Below are 19,191 nucleotides of genomic sequence, written 5' to 3'. Positions count from 1 at the left end.
AAAAAAAAAAAAAAAAAAAAAAAAAAAAAAAAAAAATAAAATAAAAAAATAGGAATGAACATACGCCGTACGGCGCCATAAATCATCAGCTGGTGCCAGAAATAGCAGCAACACTGGAGTAGTCTGAGTAGTGTGCCCCGCAGACCCTGGCCGATTGCAGCGAACACGAGAACACGTTACGAACCCACTGACACTCGTACCTTCCGCATGTCCCAGCGGCTGAATCCTTCGATAGAACAGCCTGGATAAGGAGAGAAGGCGCGGCCGAGAAAAGAGAGAGTGGGCAAAGGAAGGAGCCAAGCAGAAAATTCAGCACTGGGCAGAGGTACCCAGGATCTGCAAACAGAGAAAGACCAGGCAAACCGCTCATGAAATACCACGCACTTCTTCGTAAACATCACTACAATCCCCGCCCCTTAACAATGGTGCGCCCGGTGCTATCTATCGGCTACTGTGGATCAGGTATCGTTTCGAGCCACAAGCTCCTCCCGGCTGCCTCCTTCCTTTTTAAACTGGGCTTCGGAGGGAATGGGTTAAGGAAGGAGCGGAGCGCCAAGGACACTGTATCTTCGCTCTGTATCTTACGTACGTCGTTGTAATGCGTTGTAATGGCAGGCACGTGTAGGTCGTGCAGGGAAGGAAGGATTGGGCACAGAGCAGAGACAGGAACCAGTCATCAATTCGTTGCCTGCATAGACACTAAAACGCAAATCCATCTCGAAACAACAAAAAAGCAAGAAACGAGATAAGCGACAATCGGGCTAACAACGCGAAGACAAACAAAACGGCTCTCGTGTCAACAGGCAGGCCCCAATCCGACAACAAAAAGGGACCAAGTTAAAGCCAATCGACAAAAGCTTGGCAGCGAAACCGTCGCACACTGCTGTCTTCAGCCGCAAAAGACACAGCAGCGATCCGAACATACGGAGCATTCCTGTGTCTCTCCGGCCTGGGCGCAGGAACCGACGAAAGGGTCGAGTGAGGCTTGGCCGACAGATGCCATTTTGCCATTTCGCCATTTTCAAACTCGCTAATTTCCCCGTTCGGTTCAGCGAGCGGGCGACGGCGTCCACGTTTTCGCGATAGACGAGAGCAAAAGAGGAAAAAGTACAAAGTACAGAGGACATCGAAGAGAGAAGGGCAAAAACGCCTGGGCGTAAGCAGAGCGCAGTCTTGCTCCATACTTTTGAGCTGTCCAATTTCAGACAATACGTCTCTCGCCCCACGACAGCGACAGCAAACAACAAACGAGACGAGACGACCAGCCAGAGATGACAAACCAGGGCGACGAAGGATAGACAACGACGAACAACGATAAACAACAACGATAAACAACGACGATAGACAACGACGATAGACAACAACGATAGACAACCGCACGAAGCAACGCAACACGCACCAGCCACCACCGTCGCCGCTCCCTAGCATGTTGCCGCCGCACGCCGTCCTCTGCACTCGGCCGACCAGCGAACGCGGCCGGTAGAGGCCCGACGAGAGCTCGAGCTCCTGACGGCGAGACGATACAGAAACGCGATTCGAGACGACGGGCCAAGTGAATGGGCCGCCGACCAACGTGAGATGGCCAGCCAGACCAATCCCGCCATGGACACGTCCACCTCCGCCTCCACACCCACCTCCAGAGCCACGCCCACGCCCACGCCCACGCCCATGCCCACCGAGACCGTTGGCTCGCTGCTCGCCGCCATCGCCACGGCTCTCCAGGACGTCCTACGCATCCTCATGTTCGCCGACAAGCGCGGCTGGGGGCCCGACGAGTTCGAGCAGGTCCGCGCCGTCGAAGAGGCACTCGACGAGGCCAAGCGCGACTTCCAGGCCATGGCCCCGCTCGTCAACGGCCAGTTCTACTATGAAAACGACCGGAAACGTATGCCTTGTCCTCTTTTTGGTTTTTTCTTTGTTTATGTGCATACTCGTGTGCCATTCAACTAACAATCCCAGCCGAATCGCTCGCCGAGCTGTCTTCATTACGCGGCTACTTCGAAGACCACACACAGCTCTTCCGCGACTGGATACGATCGGGCGGACCCATCAACCCGCTCTGGGTGCGCGAGACCGTCCACCTGCGCCGCCAGCTGCACCGCGCACAGTGCCGCGCCGCACGCCGCATATTCAACGCTGAACACGAGGCCGGCGATGGCAGCGGCAGCGGTGCTCGCTGCTTGGGTGCGTTCCTGGTGTACCGCCGATTTCGCGAGCAGGAAGGCCTCCGGAAACAACAAGTCCGTGGCCAGGCATACCAAAAACAAGACGGGAGCAGCAGCCAGAACGGTAGCCAGTCCCAAACTATACCAAGCACCCCGGCATGGAAGCAGCAGCTGCCACAGCTACGGGCGCGCGAGCGGCGGATGTTTGCTGGCCAAGAGCGATTCCGCGGCCGGACAGCATACAATGACACGCACGACGACGAAGGGGACAGCCTCGAGATGACACCACAACCCCGGCATGCTCCCCCTCCGCCCCAAAACGCAAGCGCCAATCCAGCCTCAGCAAGGCCACTCCTCAAATCAGCTATGAAAGCATCGACAAGAGCACCATCTACACCAGCAGAGATCCCCGCATTTGCACCAGCGTCGACGTCTGCAACGACACCACTACCTACACCCTCGACCTTTACCGGCTCGTTTGAGCCGGCACAAACAACGATACCCCTCCACCCCGACGAACCTCCTTCTCCGCCACCGAAACCACCAACACTCGAGGAACTTGTGCCCTACTGCAACGCCGTCGGCACGTTTGAACGCTTTGGCGACCGTGACATTGCCTTCATCTGCGACTTCTGCGATGGCCATATCGTATGGGAGGATGTGCAGCGACTGCCCACGACACGTCTACCGCCTGCCGCCATCTCCTCGTCTTCCACACCCGCCACCTTTCCCCCATTTACCACACCGAAAACTACGGCATCCGCACAAGCCACACCACTACCAACCTTTCGACGACCGTCAGCACAGCTGTCGTCCATACCACAGCCGGCTTCGTCTGCTGTGTCTGCTGTGCTCGCTGCGCCCGACAGTGAGGGCGGTGAAGACGACTACCCGCGGTGGCAGGCGACCACGGTGGCCGTGTCCGATACCAGCACACAACGCACCGTTGTGTTTGCACCACTGGCGATCGCGAACCACCTGCCGCCGATGACGGGCGACTGGGAAGCGCGGCTGTGGTGCCCGTACTGTGACGAGTACCTGTATTTCGACAGTGCCGAAGGGGACCAGACCAAGTACGCGCAGGACGAGCACGGCTTCCCGTCGCTCACAGACTTCCAGCTGCACCTGGAGTGGCACCACACGGCATTGCCCATACCGGCCATATCCATGCCAGCATTGCCTGCAGCGTCAAATAATTGTGTACTAATGTGAGGTGGATTTTGTGCCGTCTTCTCTCACCTTGCTTTGGTTCTTTTTAGTTCCTGTCTTGTTTCTGCTGGCTTCTTTTTTCTTCCTTTTTCTCTTCACCATCTCTCATGATCATGACAGCGTATGAGCGACAGCATTCTTTAGTCACTAGATTTCCGGATATTTGGAGCCTCGTCTCTTTTGATTCTATATTCAATTTATGTCTTGTGTCTTTCTTCTTTGCGACAGGAACTTTATTTCACTGTTAGGATTGCGACCCTCACTACCGCACGGCTCCTCTGACTCGTGGGGTCTCTCAATTTGACCTTTTATTTCAATTTTGCTTTTATTTCACGTGCATATACTGCCTCCTTCTCAACCGTAAAACGTAAATGCAACCACAGTCGGACGGAGTTTGTTCTTTTGCTCTCGCTTCCATATAATCTTACAGTGAACAATGTCCTCTCCATGTGCTCTGTGAACGTTGCAGAACACCCGCTTTTATTTTTATGTTTTATCATCACCACACCCAACATCCGCACGCCGCCTACATCGACCGCAGGTAGTTGCTCTCCTTGATCTTGGCCCGCCGCTCTTTGCGCATCGCCACCCGCAGCTCCTTGCGCTTGCCTGCCGCCGCCAGCGTGTCCTCCAGCTGCGTCGGCGCCGGCTGGCCCTCGGCCCGCTCCGCGCCCACCGGCAGGTTCACCGTCTGGTGCTGCAGGGGGATCTTGGGCGCCAGGGCCGTGAGGTCGCCCGTCGCCAGCACCTTGGCCTCGAGCTCGCGCTGCCGCCGCAGCGCCATGCGCCGCTGCTTTTTGCTCTTGGCTACAAGACAAGACGGTTAGACGCGGACGTTGTCCACATGTCGTTGGCCGCGCCATAGGAGGTACTTACAAAACTCATCGCCAGCGTCGGCGTCTTCGGTCGTGGCGGCCTTCTTCATGACATCAAGGCAGTTCCACAGCCACGACGGGTACTCCTCGTCCCGCAGGGCAACAGGGTCAGTCCGACCCTTGGTGTAGTTGAGGCCCACGAGCACGGTGCCTTCGGGGCATGACGACAGCGCCGCCGGGGCTGCATCCGCTTCGCCGGCTGGGGCGGATGGAGCGGCGGCGGCACCGTCTTGTGATGGTGTGTCGGCAGGGGCGGCGTTTTGAGAGGCGGCGGAGGTCGAGAAGAAGGAAGAGGAGAAGGAGGAAGACGATGTGGTGGGAGTGTGTAATGAGGAGGACGTTGCTGTCCGGCGTGATGCGACTGCAAAAGTCGAGGAAGAGCGAGCTGGTGCGGCCGCAGCCAGCGCTCGCCGCAGCAGGGCGGTCCGGCAGGCGTTCATTGTGTGTGCGGAGGGGTAATTGAGAGGGTATGGGCCGCGCCAAAGGCGATTGCTGTCGTCGTCGTCGTCGTCGTCGTCGATTGTTCGTAGCGTTTGGTCGCACAACGTGGTTAGCACTTGAGGCGCGAGAAAGCTCTTTTCTGCCCACAGGCCCCGTTTTTTTGGTAGGGGTCGGACGGGCCTGTAATTTTCGGCGTTCGCCCGTCTGTTAGACATGTTAGACACGAGCCGTCCATAGCCTCGTTCTGCACGTGATCAGCTATATCAAGAATACACCAGCATCATCAAATCACCACCAAAAGGATATAGACGTCGGTTGAACTTTGTTGAAAAAGAGCAATGGACTTGCAACACATCTCACCATCTCGTGGACAATTTTCTATGGCCTGTCTGCCAGCATTGTGCTTGTTTGCCTGTCATGTGCCAGCTCCCACCAAAAAAGCACCCAAAATGGACCAATCAGGTGCCTTCCGTTTTTGGGGAGGTCATCTGGGGCAGCTTTTTCTGAGACGAACTGCTTCACTATGGTTTACGTTGACGTCCAGACCTGCAGCATTGAGAGAGATGCACGCACTGCAACGGTGATAGACTGCATGTCCGGATTTTGGCTTTCAAAAAATTTGCATTTTGCGCAGTAGATATGTACATTGGGTCCGGTGGAGGGGCCTTGCCCTCACGGCCCATTTTCCCTTTCCTCACAACGCTCGTCACATGTCCCATATGTCATGCCAGGGCCTCCAGAACAAGCTGCCGTCGTCGTCGTATCAGATCGTAGCGTGCTCGTCTCGCCTCTCGGTGGATGTGGTCGTCGTGGCCCGTGGGCGCGGGTCTCATCCGCTCCTCCGAATCGTCTCCTGACCTCGCGGCGCTCTATTGCTTGTTCTCAAAGTAGTTTTGCTGCTCAAACAGGTAGCCCTTGACGCGGGCGGTCTTGAGCAGCTGCAGATACCGTTCTGTCAACGTGTCAGCATTGTTCAGCATTGTCTCGGTTCGCGCACCTCGAACCCGCTCCAAGTGTCCCAGATCTTCCAAACGCACCTCTCAGATGGCCGCATTTCTCCAGGTGGTTGACGCCCTCCCGGTAGTAGCATTTGCTCATCTCCTCCCGCACCAGCCGGCCCATCATGACCTGCACCCACTGCTCGCGGATGATGGCGTCCTGCGCCTGCTTTAAGCGCTTGGTGTCATCGTAGTCGACACCGTCAAAAGTCGGCGGCACCGTCGGCTTCTTGGCCAGGAACGAGGCCGACTCGGGGGTCGGCATTGTGGAATAGGAAAGAATGTGAGTATGCGAGTGCGGGTAGTGTAGGAGACAGTCGGTTGTTGCGTCGACCGGGACCGCGTGGTGCGTACTGCGTAGTAAAGTGGTGATGGTTGTCAGTCAATGGAGTTCGAGTCCCACGGCTCTAATTACGGGCCAAACATACAGCGCACCTAGAAGCCAATGGCGGGCGCCGCAAAGCCATAATTGATGCCTTGCAATCCAGGCCACAAGGAGCGCTGCGCCTGCCTCGTCGGCTCTCTCACCGCCTGGACCCACTTATGCCATGGCAAAGTGTCCGACCAACCACGCTAATTATTTTGCAGAGAATTTTGCCGCCCAAAAAAAAGTTTTTGCTGGATAGCAGTTTGGTCCCTGTGCAGGGAAGGCAGGCCCGGTCGGTCGCTCCTCCTCCCCAATCTCCCATATAACATCCTGCCTTTTTCACCAGTTTTTTTTCGTCCTCTCTCTCCCTCTCTCATCTCTCCTCCTACATCCCATACTTTATCTCCAAACCTCTTCTTTTTCCCCTGTATCCCCTCACCCATCTCTCCCATCACACACACACACTCATTCACAATGGGCAAGTCAAAGGAGACCAAGGTCAAGGCTGTTGCCGACCCGATCAAGAGCATCAAGAACGGCGGCGTCACCAAGCCGTCCAAGACGTCGGACGCCAAGTCTAAGAAGCTGGCAAAGGAGGTTGCCATCAAGGCCGTCAACGGCAAGAAGGAGAAGAAGGCCAAGAAGGTCGAGTCGGAGAGCGAGTCGGAGAGCGAGTCTGAGGACTCAGCCTCTAGCGGCTCCGACTCGGACTCGGACTCTGACTCCGAGTCGGAGGCTGAGGAGAAGCCCGCCGCCAAGGCCAAGGCCAACGGCAAGACGCCCGCCAAGAAGGAGGAGTCTGAGTCCGAGTCTGACTCGGATTCCGATGCCGACTCTGATTCTGACTCTGACGAGGAGGACGAAGACGAGGAGGAGGAGGAGGCGAAGCCCAAGGCCGAGAAGAAGGAGACCAAGGCTGACGTGAGTGACCCCAAGACATTGCTTTACCGACTCTTGCCTCCATACAGTATGCTAACAAACATTCTTGCAGTCCGACTCTGACTCTGGCTCCGATTCTGACTCGGATGACTCGGACGACTCGGACGAGAGCGATTCGGACGAGGAGGACGAGGAGGACGAGGAGACGACCGAGGAGCCCTCCAAGAAGCGCAAGGCGGACGACGAGGAGCCTGCCACCGCCAAGAAGGCCAAGACCGACGAGGTGGAGGGCGAGGCTGACGCGGCGCCCGAGGAGGGCAGCACCCTGTTCGCCGGCAACCTGGGCTGGAAGGTCGACGACAACCTGCTGTACGAGGAGTTCAAGGTCTGCGAGGGCCTGGTCAGCGCGCGCGTCATCACCGACCGCGAGATGCAGCGCTCGCGCGGCTTCGGCTACGTCGACTTTGACTCGGCCGCCAACGCCAAGGCTGCGTTTGAGAAGATGCAGGGCTACTTCATCGAGGGCCGCGAGCTCAAGCTCGACTTCTCCACGGCCCGCCCCAAGAACAACGACGGTGGCAACAGCAACGGCGCTGCCGACCGTGCCAAGAAGTACGGCGACACCATCAGCCCCGAGAGCGACACCCTGTTCGTTGGCAACCTGCCGTTCCACGCCGACGAGGACACCGTCTCTGCCTTCTTCTCCGACGTCGCCAACGTCAAGAGCCTGCGTCTGCCCACGGACATGTAAGAACAACACCCACCACTGCTCCGCCCGCGCGTCATTTTTGAATGCGTACTAACAACTGCTTTTTCAGGGAGTCTGGCCGCCCCAAGGGATTCGGCTACGTCTCGTTCTACTCGATTGACGATGCCAAGAAGGCTTTCGAGCAGCTCAACGGCCAGGACTGCGCCGGCCGCAACGTCCGTCTGGACTACTCCACCCCCAAGCCCCGCAACGACTTTGGTGGCGGACGCGGCGGTGGTCGTGGTGGCTTTGGTGGTCGCGGCGGTGGTCGCGGTGGTTTCGGTGACCGCGGTGGCCGCGGTGGCGGCCGCGGCGGCGGTCGTGGTGGTTTCGGCGGCGGCCGCGGCGGTAGCAGCGGCTTCCAGGGCAAGAAGACGACCTTCTAAGCGTGGACGGATACCGTTGCGTTTGGGGGATGAGGACAAGGTGGACTGCCTGTCTGCCTTCCGTCTCTTTTCCCACTTCTTCCCATTTTGCGACATAGCATAGCGGCTTCACTTTCCCGAGGGATCGTTCGGATTTTCTGCGCACACACATATGTTGGGTATTGGCTAGGTTGGCTGTCGGTCTGGCTTTCTGTTCGGTATCCTCCCTTTCAAGGGGGTGGACTGAACAGAAACGTCAGAGGCTCGTGAGAGAGGGTTTCGTGGGATTCCTTTTTTGGGGATGTCCCACGTCGCCGCGATACAACTGAGGGCTCGATCCGAAACGCTGTGGGCTTTGAAATTGTTTCCATTTTCCCATCCTTTGTGGATGCTGGTTAGGAAACACGATGACCTGATGACTGGTTTTTGGCTCTGCTTGGCTCCTGCTGGCTCCTACTTGTTGCTACCAAGGAAGAAGAAAGAAAAGAAACAAAAGACAAAAAAGCTCGCCGGGGAGAGGAGAGAACGTCTCTCTCCCGGAAATGAGAGGGAACGGTGCCACGATTAGTACAACAAAAATGGTGATGGGTTCATATGGCAAAGTTTCTTATTCTTTTCTTTTTCGTCTTGTGGGCAATATTTCATTTTGATTGTTTGCGTGTATTTCTGTGGGCTTCTGTGGGCTTCTTACTTTTTCATGACTTTTACTGCATACTGGGGGTCTCTCCTGACGGCTCTACGATCCACCTCCCGTGCTTCTCTTCTGTATGGGAGGTGGGTTGTATCAAAAGAGGTACTTGTTTCTGTTCCGGGGCATTGCAGGTCTGGTCTTCTTCGGACGGCAGAACTGCCTGAGGCGATGAGGGCTGGTTTGGGATGCGCAATGCATCTTGTCGCAGCCTTTCATTCATCTCGATTTCGTGGGCTGGCAAGGCATTGGGGATTTACAAAAAGAGGGCCGTCGCCGGTGTCTCTTCGAGTCGATTTGACATGTCGCGCTGGTAAGTACACAAATGCAAAAGAAAAAAAAAAGAAACAAAGAAACGTCTTTCCCTCTCCCTGTTTTCCATATCTCGCGTTCCCCCTTTTTCCATTGTAATACCCTCATAGAAGAAAGACAAGAAAGCCGCAGAGACGCATTGGCGTTCAGGTCATAAAAGTTAATTTATTCATTGCTGCCTTGAAAACACGTCGTCCATGATGCTCAACTTCGGTGTGACCATGTATGAATTTCGTGAATATCGCCGTCGTTGCAGCCTTGACGTTGACCCCATCTGACTGACCTTGCTATATGTATTTTTCTTGATCATGCGGATGTAAAAATCTCATTCTTTTTTATGTCTTTTTATTTGATTTTAATAGGTAAAATGATTTTAAATAATTAAATCGAGAACAATAAAATCCGGAATAAATAATTCGTGTACTTGACAACCAAACAATTTCTTTTCAAATAGCTGTTACTTATAGATTTACCTCGACATTCGCTCCAACATTGACATGCCTCTCTTACCAGGCTGTGCTTCCAAGTTCCCCTCACCATCCAACTTGAACCGTGACCGTACTCTCCTCACCAGGCGCAACGACGATTAGCTCACAGCTGGCTGACGGTCACGTTCAACTGTCTTCCTTGTACACTGACACTGAGGGGGCGCGTTGGATGTCTCGGCGCGCCTTAGAAGCGCTTTGGTTCTCAACTGTCACGATGAGAGTGTCCGTCTCTTTGATGCAGGATGCAATTACCGAGATGCCCAGAGTGCAACAAAGAAACGCTCGTGCACCACTGAACCGTCCACCGCAGGGTGACAAGCGTGATCGACATGCGACGACGCCCGCCTACTGGTTTAGTGCTACTAAACGTATGAAAAGAAACGAGATTGGCAGAACTGACAGTGACAACTGGAGATAGACCGTTGTTATCTCCCCGCTCCGGAAGGCGGTCAGCCACTGCCCAGCCATTGCCCTCGTGCTCTCACGCCTAAATTGCGCCTCACTAGTCGTCGTCCCTCTCTTCTGACGTAGCAGAACCCCTATTGTCTGTTGGGCGCGCGTAAATGGTGTGGAGTGAACGATCGCGGCCGTTTTGGCTGTCTTGGCCTCCCTGTCCTTCTTTCTGTCTTTGTGTCTTTGCCATCTTCATAGTCCTTCCTTCTTTTCCTTCCGCTCTTGCCGTTGCAACTGTTGTTTCTCCTTCCGTTCTTTCCTGGTTTCGCACCGCATCTCAGATCAGCAAGTGGGCAGTTGCCAAAACCGTCCAACTCCACACCGGCACAGCACCTTGCTGTTCGCGCCTTCCCTGCCTTTCAGCTTGGCCTGCCCCTCCCTCGCGCTTGCCTCCGAAGACGCTGCTCACTTCCATTTCCATTCCAAAGAGTTCCTGCCACGAAAGGCAACCAGACCAATACCGGGACCGGGTCACGAACCCATTTGGCAGGACAGCGAACAAACTGTGCGGGGTTCACGCCAGCGACTCTTACAGAGCACCAAAGGAACAAAAGGCCCCCAAGGCCCCCAAAGCTTATTGCGACGGATTCATCTGGAACAACACAGTGAGCCGGACAGTCGCATTTCGTTCAAAGAGGACTCGTACAAACACTCCACGGCGTCGTGTCTCTTTTGTCTCTCCGTCGTTCTCCTCGCTCACCGAGTCGCTCTTTCCGTTTTCGTCACCATTTACCGATTTATACGACTCTTGCCGTTCTTGACAGCACAGACTTGCGCCTTCCCATCCCACATTTTGTTGGACCAGTGAGCCCCGTGCCAACAATACCAAGTTTACTGCGCGCGCAGGGCGTTTCAGGCTCAGGGTGCCTCTTTCCGCCCCACGCCAACACACACCCAACGCGCGCCTGCCCTTTTCTCCATCTGTCACGATCTGGGTCCCGTGAGACTTTGGTCATTTTCCACTTGAACATTTTCTGCCACATAGACACATCTACACATTTCCAGCTTCTCCGACGACTCTTTTCTTCTACTACAACGTACGCGCCATCGCCACATCGCCCCCCCTGTCGCTAAATCGGATCCACTATGGCGCCGCCAACGCAAAGGGACCCTCTCTGGCCCGCTGACGGCCCATCAACTAACACGATGCACGTCTCCACGTCCGCCGCCAACAGCCACATGGCCAGCACGGTCGAGTCCTGGGTCGAAGTCGCTTCGCAGCCGTCGTCCTCGTCGCTGTCGTCCATCGCCGACGAGATTGTCATCACCGGCCTGCGCGTTGGCAGCGGCGCGACCGGCATCAACGGCGGCGCCATGCCCGCGACGCCCCAGCGGCGACGGCGTCTTCTGCAGCAGGTCGAGGCCGCGGGCGGTCCTTTGTCGCCCTCGTCCTCGCCCTCGTCGACACGACCGCCCACGTCACACCCGACCACGCATCCTACGTCGTCGCCGTCAAACACCGCCGCCGCCACCGCTGCTGCCCCCCGTAGTTTGGCCGGCAGCAGCCAGGAGGAGTACGACGAGACCGAAAGCGAAGAAGACCGCGTCCTGTCCAGCTCGGCCGAAAACCTCGAGCTGGGCCTCGACGCCGGCCGCCCACCGGCCCAGAGCTACGCGCTGCTCCAGTACCAGGCAGCAGCCGACGCCCGTCTGCGCCAGAGGGCGGCCGCCAGCGACGGCGACGATGAGGAAGACGGCGACGGCGACGGCGACGGCGACAACGACGACGACGACGAAGGTACGGCCCTCGGTATGCCTTCGTCTGGCCCGCCCACCTTCCGGCCGCAGCCCAACGCCTTCTCGCATCCGCCCACCCACCTCCAGCACCCGTCGTCGCACCGCTCGCTGCCCACGCCCCGTTTGTCGCAGATGCCGCCGCACATGGCAGCTGGCGACGGGCCCTATGCACCATATGCACCACGGTCGTCGCGGCCCGCACGCAACTCGGCACCCAGCTTCATGTCCCCGGCCTACCGCGAGGACAACGATGCGGCTCTGCGCGCGTCGCTGACCACGCTGCTGTCGTGCGCAGCGGCGGCACGGCGTCTGCCCAAGGCGGAGAGCAGCAGTGTTCGAACGGGCGGGGCGCCGTCGGCATCGACGACGACAGCGACGGCAGCGACGGCAGCGACGGCGACAACAACCACAACGGCCAACGCTGGCCTGTGCCCGAGCAACCAGCTGATGGGCCTGCGTCTCGTGCCCGAGTCTGAGCTGATGGGCGACGACCACGACGCGAACGACGATGCCTCCGTGTCGCCACGCACCCGTACGCCGTTCTCGCGCCCGTCTGCCGCCGCGGCCCCTGTCAAACAACAGCACCAACACCACTCGTCCCGCAACGGCGCTGTCAGCGCTGTCAGCGCCGTCTCTGCGTCCAGCAAGAGCAAACGTATCGGCGCCAGCAAGGCGTCCCCGCGCGTCACCAAGAAGAAGCGCACCTCGTCCTCGTCGGCCGCCGCCGCCGCCGCTACGAACGACGCCGCTGCCGACGTCACTATGATCAGCCCGACGCTGCTGACCTGGGTCGTCAGTGCCGGCGTTGTTGTTCTTGTGTCGGTGGTCGGCTTCGGCGCCGGGTTTGTCATTGGCCGCGAGGTCGGGCGCCAAGAGGCCGCGGCGGCGGCGTCGGCGGCGGCGTCGTCGTCGTCGTCGTCGCTGGCCATGGCATCCGCTGCCAACGGCTCCGCGTCTGCGTCGACCGCCTGCGGCCGCGAGATTATGCGCTCGTCGACGGGCAGCACGCTGCGGCGCTTCCGGTGGGGCGAGATGACCAAGAGCGTGGCGGCATGATACAAGGCGAGAGAGGGACCTATGACAGTCGCGATAGGCGGTTTTGGTGACGGCATTTTGGCATATGCTCTATATTTATTCAGCGTCTTTTTCTTCTTCGTTTACCCCCCTTCCATTTTCTTGCGGCTGGTCTTTTATTCGTCTTGTATCTCTCGCCTTTTTCTCTTTGACTTGTCTTCTTTCTTCTGCGCTTTTCGCCTTTCGGTTATGCTCTTGCAGTCACGGTCAACGGTTATCATGGGTTATGCATTTACGACCAAGAAACAGAAATTGGGACACACTGCTTTCTACTATTTCCTCTACCACGGCAATACATTCTGGATTACAGTTTTTGAATGATTTTGTGTGAACAGCCTGACTGCTTTCTTGTTAACTTCCGCGTGGTACGTGGGTCTCCGGCATGAAGACAAACGCAGTCTAGTCAGTCCACATGTGGACAGTTTAAGCCGACGCCACATCCTCAACTGCTGTACTGCAACCTGCATTCCATGTTCCTCTCATCACTTGCCTCCACAACTTGACTCGGCATGATTTGCAACGAAACTGTCCATCAACGCAATACCCCTTTCGAAGGAGACTGTGTGCAATATTCTGTCTATCTGGAGAAATGATTGAACAACAGGACAGACAGCTCGAACGATTGGAAAGACAGCTCGCATCGTCCGTACCATACAGAAACAGACCGCACTCAAAGTCAACGTTGACATCGTCAACACATCCAGGCGATTTGTATTGACACTGGTTTAGACACCCTCACCTATTGCGCTGTAGCTCAGAGCTTGCCCTGCAATAATGCGGGGCGGTAAGCTTCGCCCAGTGCTGGTGCTCTCCTCATTGGGAAAAGCGGACCGGATGCATCACGTGCTGGGCTTCAGTGGCGGGACACTGTTCGTGGTTAGACTGGCCAGCCTCCTTCCGTCCCTGCTGCAATTCTTCTGCGTCGGTAGGAGCTACCCACCAACCACGCACCGTTCCTGCCCTTTTCTCTTTTCTCAGGACCTTCCTTTCGGGCCAGCCGCCAAAACGTGCAAAAATCCTCACAGCTTTCTCCTCCCACTTTTTCTTGCTTCTTCTCACTTTCTCTTTTCTTTCGACCTCATTCTCACCACCTCCGACCTCTCTGCCTCACCTTTCTACATCTACTCCTTCCTCGTCCTCCTCTCCCTCTTCTCGCAATTCATTCCCCTCCCTTGATTCTCTCGCACGCGCACCGCATCACGGCACACATTTGCCTCCTCTTTTCTCTCACTTTTCTACCTCTCTGCCACTCTTCTACCTCCAACTGACCTCTATCTCTCCGCGCCACGCACGTTCTCTATATCGCCTCTCCTGCTGGCCTCTTACCCTCGTTTTGACGACTGGTTGACACGCTGGTGCCTGGCTCTATCAATTGCTTCTTTTGCTTCTCGTACTTGTGTCGTGAACCGCCCGCGATCATGTCGGACTTTTTAGGGTATGGCTTCACGTTCTGCTCGAGCACACAACAACCTGATACAGCTGCTAACATGCTGCTTCTCGCTTCATAGAGCCCGTATCTCCCTCATTTCCAAGAGTGACATTCGGTACTCTGGCATTCTGCACAGCATCAGCTCAGAGGACTCGACCGTTTCGCTCGAAAATGTCGTCTCGTACGGCACGGAAGGCCGCAAAGGCAAACCCGAAGACGAGATTGCACCCGCCGACCAGGTCTACGAGTACATTGTGTTCCGTGGCACCGATGTGAAGGACCTCCGTATCGAGGATGGTAACTCTGCACCGCCCGCCCAGGTGCCAAACGACCCAGCGATCCTTGGTGTAGGTTTTTTTTTTTGACTTGACATTGCTTCCCATGCTCAAAGCACCTGCCAAGGGGACGACGGCCTTTATGATGAAACATTTTCGGATGAAAAACATACTTGTCTGAATTGCGCAAACAACCCCATGTTGATATTTCCGTTGCCTTCCTTCTGATCCGGCGAAACGCCCCTTGGCCATGCTTTGCTATTGTCTACTTTTTTCTTATTTTTGTGTTTGAAAACACAGTTGCTGACAGCTGCGTCTTCGGATGCGTTTTGTGGCTAGGCTCGTCCTCGTCCTGTGAACAATGGCGCACAACAGTACCAACAGGGTCCGCCCCAAGGCGCCCCCCAAGGCCCCCCCCAAGGCCCTCCCCAAGGACCGCCGCGCGGCCCACCACCACAAGGCTTCGTTCCCAACATGCCTGCCCCCCCTGGTGGCTGGGGTCCCAATGGCCCGCCTCCGGGAAACCCCCCATACCCACCGCCTCCCGGATGGTACCCTCCACAAGGACCTGGTTTCGGCCCTGGCGGCCCTCAGTGGAACAACAACTTCTACCCGGACCCGCCCCAGTTTGCCCCTGGACCCAACGGCCCACCTGGTCCCAACGGCCCCCCCAGCGGTCCTCGCGCTCCTGGCGCTCCTGGCGCTCCTGGCCGCTCTCCGCAGCCGCAGCAGCCTGCTGCAGGTGGCCCGGCACCTCCTACCCATGCTGAGAAGCCCAAAGGCCCTACCCCTGGTCCTGCGGAGCTGGAGCCGAAGTCGTTAGGCCAGCCACCCTCTGCTGCCAGCAGAGGTGCTCCGACTGGCCCGAGCGCCGACGTCCGCAAGGCGGTTCCGCCAACTGCACCCGTCGAGGCCCCTGCTGGCCCCGTGCCTACTGGCCCCAAGAATGCGACTCGGATAGCCCCGATTGTCCCGCTCCCCGCTGGCCTGGTGAACAAGACGACGACGCAAACGACGACTGCAGCTGCTGTGTCCACCAAAACCACAGAGTCGGCACCAGGGGCGTCGATTCAGTCTGCAACAGAGGCTGCCAAGGCCGCCGTCGCCAGAGCCATGGCTGGTCTTGGCTCCGCTCAACCGCCGCAGGCCAGCCCTGCTGCTGCTGCCGGCGGATCGTCGGCTCTGGACAACCTGACGCGCAAGGTCGACGAGATGCGCATGAATGCTGCTGCCCAGGCAAACCAGGGCAGCTACAACAACAACACGAGCGGCCATTACAGCAACCAGAACAACTACAATACCAGCCACCACAACTACAACAACAACCAGTACAGAGGACGCGGCCGTGGCGGTCACTACAGCGGTCCCCGCACGGCCAAGGTGGAGGTGCCGGATGCGGAGTTTGACTTCGCCTCGGCCAACGCCAAGTTCAACAAAGACGACGTGGTCAAGGAGGCCATTGCTGGCGGCAACTTTGAGGCGGACGTGAATGCCGCTGCCACGACCGGTGTCTCGAGCGGGCAAGCATCGGAATCGGGCGCCCCGGCCGATACGGAGGGGGGCGACGCGCCCGTGGCGTACAGCAAAACAAAGTCGTTCTTTGACAACATATCGAGTGAGGCCAAAGACCGTGCTGCTGCGGCCAGCAGCAACAGTGGCCGTCCGGGCGGTCCCCAGTGGCGGGGCGAAGAGCAGCGCAAGAACGTCGAGACGTTCGGTCAGGGCAGCGTCGACGGCGGCTACCGCAACAACTACCGGGGTCGTGGCCGTGGCCGTGGCCGTGGTGGCTACAACCGGGGCCGTGGTGGTAACAACAGCGGCTACCGCCGGAACAATGACTACAACAACCAGCAGCAACAGCCTCAGCCTCAGCAGTAGCAGCAGTAAGGCTGCTGCTCCTTGTTCGGTGCTGTTCATATTGCTTTTCATTTGAGTCCTCGTTTTCTTTTTTTCTTCTTTTTTTTTCATATCGTCACACACTCCAATTCCCACATTTACTGTATCGGGATCGGATCGGATCGGATAGCCAACGACTTGGCTCGTTCTGTATTTCTTTTGCGCGTTTTTGCGTTCCTCGCGTCATTGTTCTTTTGTCATTTCATGGTTTCTGGGGTCTTGCGGTTTCTCACGATTCCCTCTTTGTACGACTATCATTGCAACGTTTCACTGGGAAACTGGCAGGGGCAGGCTGTGGGCAAGGCAAGGCGGATAGGAAGGTCTTTCTATTGTATGGAACGGCTGCTGTTTGATGACGTGGAGAGTGAAACGACAAAAACACATGAAGCGATCGGGCGTCCTATTTTGTCCTTGTTTGATTTTACCCCTTTTTTTGTTTTCTCTATATCTTCAAAGCCTTGCGTCTCGCGGGGGATGAAATAAGGAGTTTCTTGATTTCTTTTTCTCGTCCTTTGGCAACAGCAACTATATGATACCAACACTCAACGACAAATAATTAAAAAAATGGAGAAAAAGCACAGATTGTGACTTTTTTCATATACACATTCGCTGTCTATAAGACGTGATTCCACGGTTCGAAACGAGGCGTCGAGGCTATCTCTTGGTGATGTCTCTCTGCATGGATGCAGTTTTTGCCGCTGTCTAAGAAAAGTACAACAAAAGCAACGCTCCTATTCTTCGTCTGATCCTTCAGACCACGAGTCGTAGACAACCAACTTGGGTTTTCCGTCCGACGGCAACGAGCCTGCGCTGCCGAGGCCGTGGAGCAGGTCCGGGAGGCTGCCGGCCGCCGCCTCCTCCTCCTCCTCTGCACTCTCGTCCTCCTCGTCGCTGCTGTCTGACCCGCTACTGCTGGTCTCGCTCTCGAGCTCGGCAGCCGCGGGGGCAGCCGCAGCAGATCCGGTTTCGTCGCCGGCGCCGTCCTCCGCTTCGGCCGTCTTTCGTTTCTTTGCCGCAAGCGTGTCCGAGCCACCGCCGTTCTGCCGCCGCTTGAGACGTCCATTGGGCGTCTTGCCGTGCCGCCCGGCGTGGGGTGGCGGCGGCGGCGATGGAGCAGCACGCGGCCGCCGTTCCGTCGAACCCAGGACATGGCCAGGAGGCAAACGCACGGCGCCGTTCTTTGGCAGCACGTAGATTGTCGGGAACTCGAGGACGGAGCGACCGGGCAGCGCCGTGGCCAGCGTGTCCGTCGCGTCGAGCGGGATCAATTCCTTGGCCTGGGCGTGGTGGGCGACGCCCGAGACGCGCGGTCGCAGCAGATAGTAGCGGAAACTGGTCCGGGCGGCGCGCTGTGCTGGGTCGTCGCGGGGCTCTGCGTCGGTGCCGCTCTGGAGTGTGCGCGTGCTCCACGATGCGGTTGCTGGGATCTGCACATCGCATCGGTAGAAGAAGGAGTTGTGGAATGGGGCTGTTGGTGCCGGTGCAGACGTCTTGGTTTGCTGTTGCTGTTGCTGTTGCTGCTTCTGTTGTTTCGTCTGTTTCTTGGAGGGAGACGGACCAGCCGCCTCGCCGTCGCCGCGGGTGTCCATGGTGTCGTTGTCGTCGCCGTCGCCGCTGTCCTCCGCCTCCTCGACCCCGCCAATCTCGCTCACCAACCCCCCGCCCAGTTTCTCTTGTTTCTTCCGTTCTGCCGTCTGGAGGGCAGCATACGCCCGGTACAAGGGCAGGTCGTCGAGCACGCGCCGCAGCACCCGCGTTGGTGGTGCCGCCTCGCTGCTCGTGTACACCAGCCACTCCACCTGCCAGTGCAGGTGCACCTGGGTCACGCGTCCGCCGTCTTTGCTTGTCGCTGTTGCCGTCGCCACCGTTGTGTGGTTTTCCCGCTGCCGTGCAAACCCGCGCGGGGCGCCCAGCAGCGCAATGCCGTCGCGGCGGCACATGCTACGCACGCGGTGGCTCGTGGCGGCTTCGTAGACGGGTATGCGTGGTGCGGCTGATGCGTTTGGTTTCGCTGCCGTATCGTCATTGTCGTCGTCGTCGTCGGCATTGTCGTCGTCGGCATCGTCGTCGCTGTCGTCGTGTTGTGTTGCAGCCGCAGCCGCAGCCGCCGCAGCTGCTGCCGCACCCGTCAGTCGTGGCCGCGCCGGCAGGTAGACCACCTCCTCGCCGTCCCACTGCTTCACGAGTGCCGGTCCACTGTGCTGCGTCCGGTGGCCCTTCTTGCCGTGGGACGTCTTGTTGTTGTTGTTGTTGTTGTCGCCGGCCGTGCCGTCTTCGTTGAGCACGCGCGCCCGCACATCGTTCGCCCGCAGCACGCGCCGCTCGTCGACGACGTGCTTGACGGCGCTGTTGCGGGCGACGTCGATGCCCTGCAGGAAGTTGTAGTCGCGGTCGATGCCCGCGGCCGTGCAGAGCCGTGCCCGCGGCACAAATGTGGTGACGTCGCGGATGCCGCTGCAGCCAGCACGGGCGCGATGCCGGCGGTTGCACGGGACGGAGCAGTACGGGAGGTTGCAGCGCGGGCACTTGTAGCGCGGCGGGTTTGTGCGGCAGACGCTGCAGAGCGTTGTGAGCAGCGGGTCGGCGGACGCCATCGCGGCGGTGGGAGTTGTCGTGGGGAGAAGAGCCGCTGCAAAAGTACAAGACGTCAAAATGAAGGGTGTCGTGATGTGTTTGTTTTGTGGCGTTTTGCGAAAGAAGGAGCGATGGCGCTGATAACGGGGAAAACAGTGGAAGGAACGGCAGAAAAAAAGTTTTAGGGGAGGAAGGAGCAAACAGCAACGTTATCGCGA

At 57.7% G+C, this 19,191-nt stretch overlaps 7 protein-coding genes across 7 annotated transcripts; 5 read left to right on the top strand and 2 right to left on the bottom strand.

Annotated features, from left to right (window-relative positions):
* Positions 1 to 1,426: 1,426 nt before the first annotated feature.
* Positions 1,427 to 4,239, top strand: SPBR_03421 (uncharacterized protein; the record flags this gene model as incomplete). Its single annotated transcript, XM_040761712.1, has 4 exons — positions 1,427 to 1,479; positions 1,527 to 1,885; positions 1,960 to 3,365; positions 3,970 to 4,239. The coding sequence occupies 4 exons, from the start codon at positions 1,427 to 1,429 to the stop codon at positions 4,237 to 4,239; spliced, it is 2,088 nt and encodes a 695-aa protein (XP_040623110.1).
* Positions 4,240 to 4,409: 170 nt separating this feature from the next.
* On the top strand, positions 4,410 to 4,708 carry SPBR_03554 (uncharacterized protein; the record flags this gene model as incomplete). Its single annotated transcript, XM_040761845.1, has 2 exons — positions 4,410 to 4,487; positions 4,517 to 4,708. 2 exons carry the CDS (start codon positions 4,410 to 4,412, stop codon positions 4,706 to 4,708), a joined length of 270 nt encoding a protein of 89 aa, XP_040623109.1.
* Positions 4,709 to 5,559: 851 nt separating this feature from the next.
* SPBR_03550 (NADH:ubiquinone oxidoreductase 12.3kD subunit) lies at positions 5,560 to 5,953 on the bottom strand (the record flags this gene model as incomplete). The annotated part of the gene is made up of 2 exons (XM_040761841.1): positions 5,560 to 5,642; positions 5,728 to 5,953. The coding sequence occupies 2 exons, from the start codon at positions 5,951 to 5,953 to the stop codon at positions 5,560 to 5,562; spliced, it is 309 nt and encodes a 102-aa protein (XP_040623108.1).
* A 576-nt stretch (positions 5,954 to 6,529) lies between these two features.
* Positions 6,530 to 8,068, top strand: SPBR_03476 (nucleolin protein; the record flags this gene model as incomplete). Its single annotated transcript, XM_040761767.1, has 3 exons — positions 6,530 to 6,976; positions 7,047 to 7,681; positions 7,753 to 8,068. The coding sequence occupies 3 exons, from the start codon at positions 6,530 to 6,532 to the stop codon at positions 8,066 to 8,068; spliced, it is 1,398 nt and encodes a 465-aa protein (XP_040623107.1).
* Positions 8,069 to 11,134: 3,066 nt separating this feature from the next.
* On the top strand, positions 11,135 to 12,781 carry SPBR_03467 (uncharacterized protein; the record flags this gene model as incomplete). Its single annotated transcript, XM_040761758.1, has 1 exon — positions 11,135 to 12,781. The coding sequence occupies one exon, from the start codon at positions 11,135 to 11,137 to the stop codon at positions 12,779 to 12,781; it is 1,647 nt and encodes a 548-aa protein (XP_040623106.1).
* Positions 12,782 to 14,217: 1,436 nt separating this feature from the next.
* On the top strand, positions 14,218 to 16,381 carry SPBR_03439 (g2 m phase checkpoint control protein; the record flags this gene model as incomplete). The annotated part of the gene is made up of 3 exons (XM_040761730.1): positions 14,218 to 14,234; positions 14,308 to 14,575; positions 14,888 to 16,381. The coding sequence occupies 3 exons, from the start codon at positions 14,218 to 14,220 to the stop codon at positions 16,379 to 16,381; spliced, it is 1,779 nt and encodes a 592-aa protein (XP_040623105.1).
* A 749-nt stretch (positions 16,382 to 17,130) lies between these two features.
* SPBR_03453 (uncharacterized protein) lies at positions 17,131 to 18,993 on the bottom strand (the record flags this gene model as incomplete). Its single annotated transcript, XM_040761744.1, has 1 exon — positions 17,131 to 18,993. One exon carries the CDS (start codon positions 18,991 to 18,993, stop codon positions 17,131 to 17,133), a length of 1,863 nt encoding a protein of 620 aa, XP_040623104.1.
* Positions 18,994 to 19,191: the final 198 nt, after the last annotated feature.

Source organism: Sporothrix brasiliensis, assembly GCF_000820605.1.
Source record: "Sporothrix brasiliensis 5110 chromosome Unknown Cont13, whole genome shotgun sequence".
NCBI classification, from domain to species: Eukaryota; Fungi; Ascomycota; class Sordariomycetes; order Ophiostomatales; family Ophiostomataceae; genus Sporothrix; species Sporothrix brasiliensis.
The sequence above is the reverse complement of the archived record's forward strand: the minus strand, read 5'-3'. Positions and strand labels throughout refer to the sequence as shown.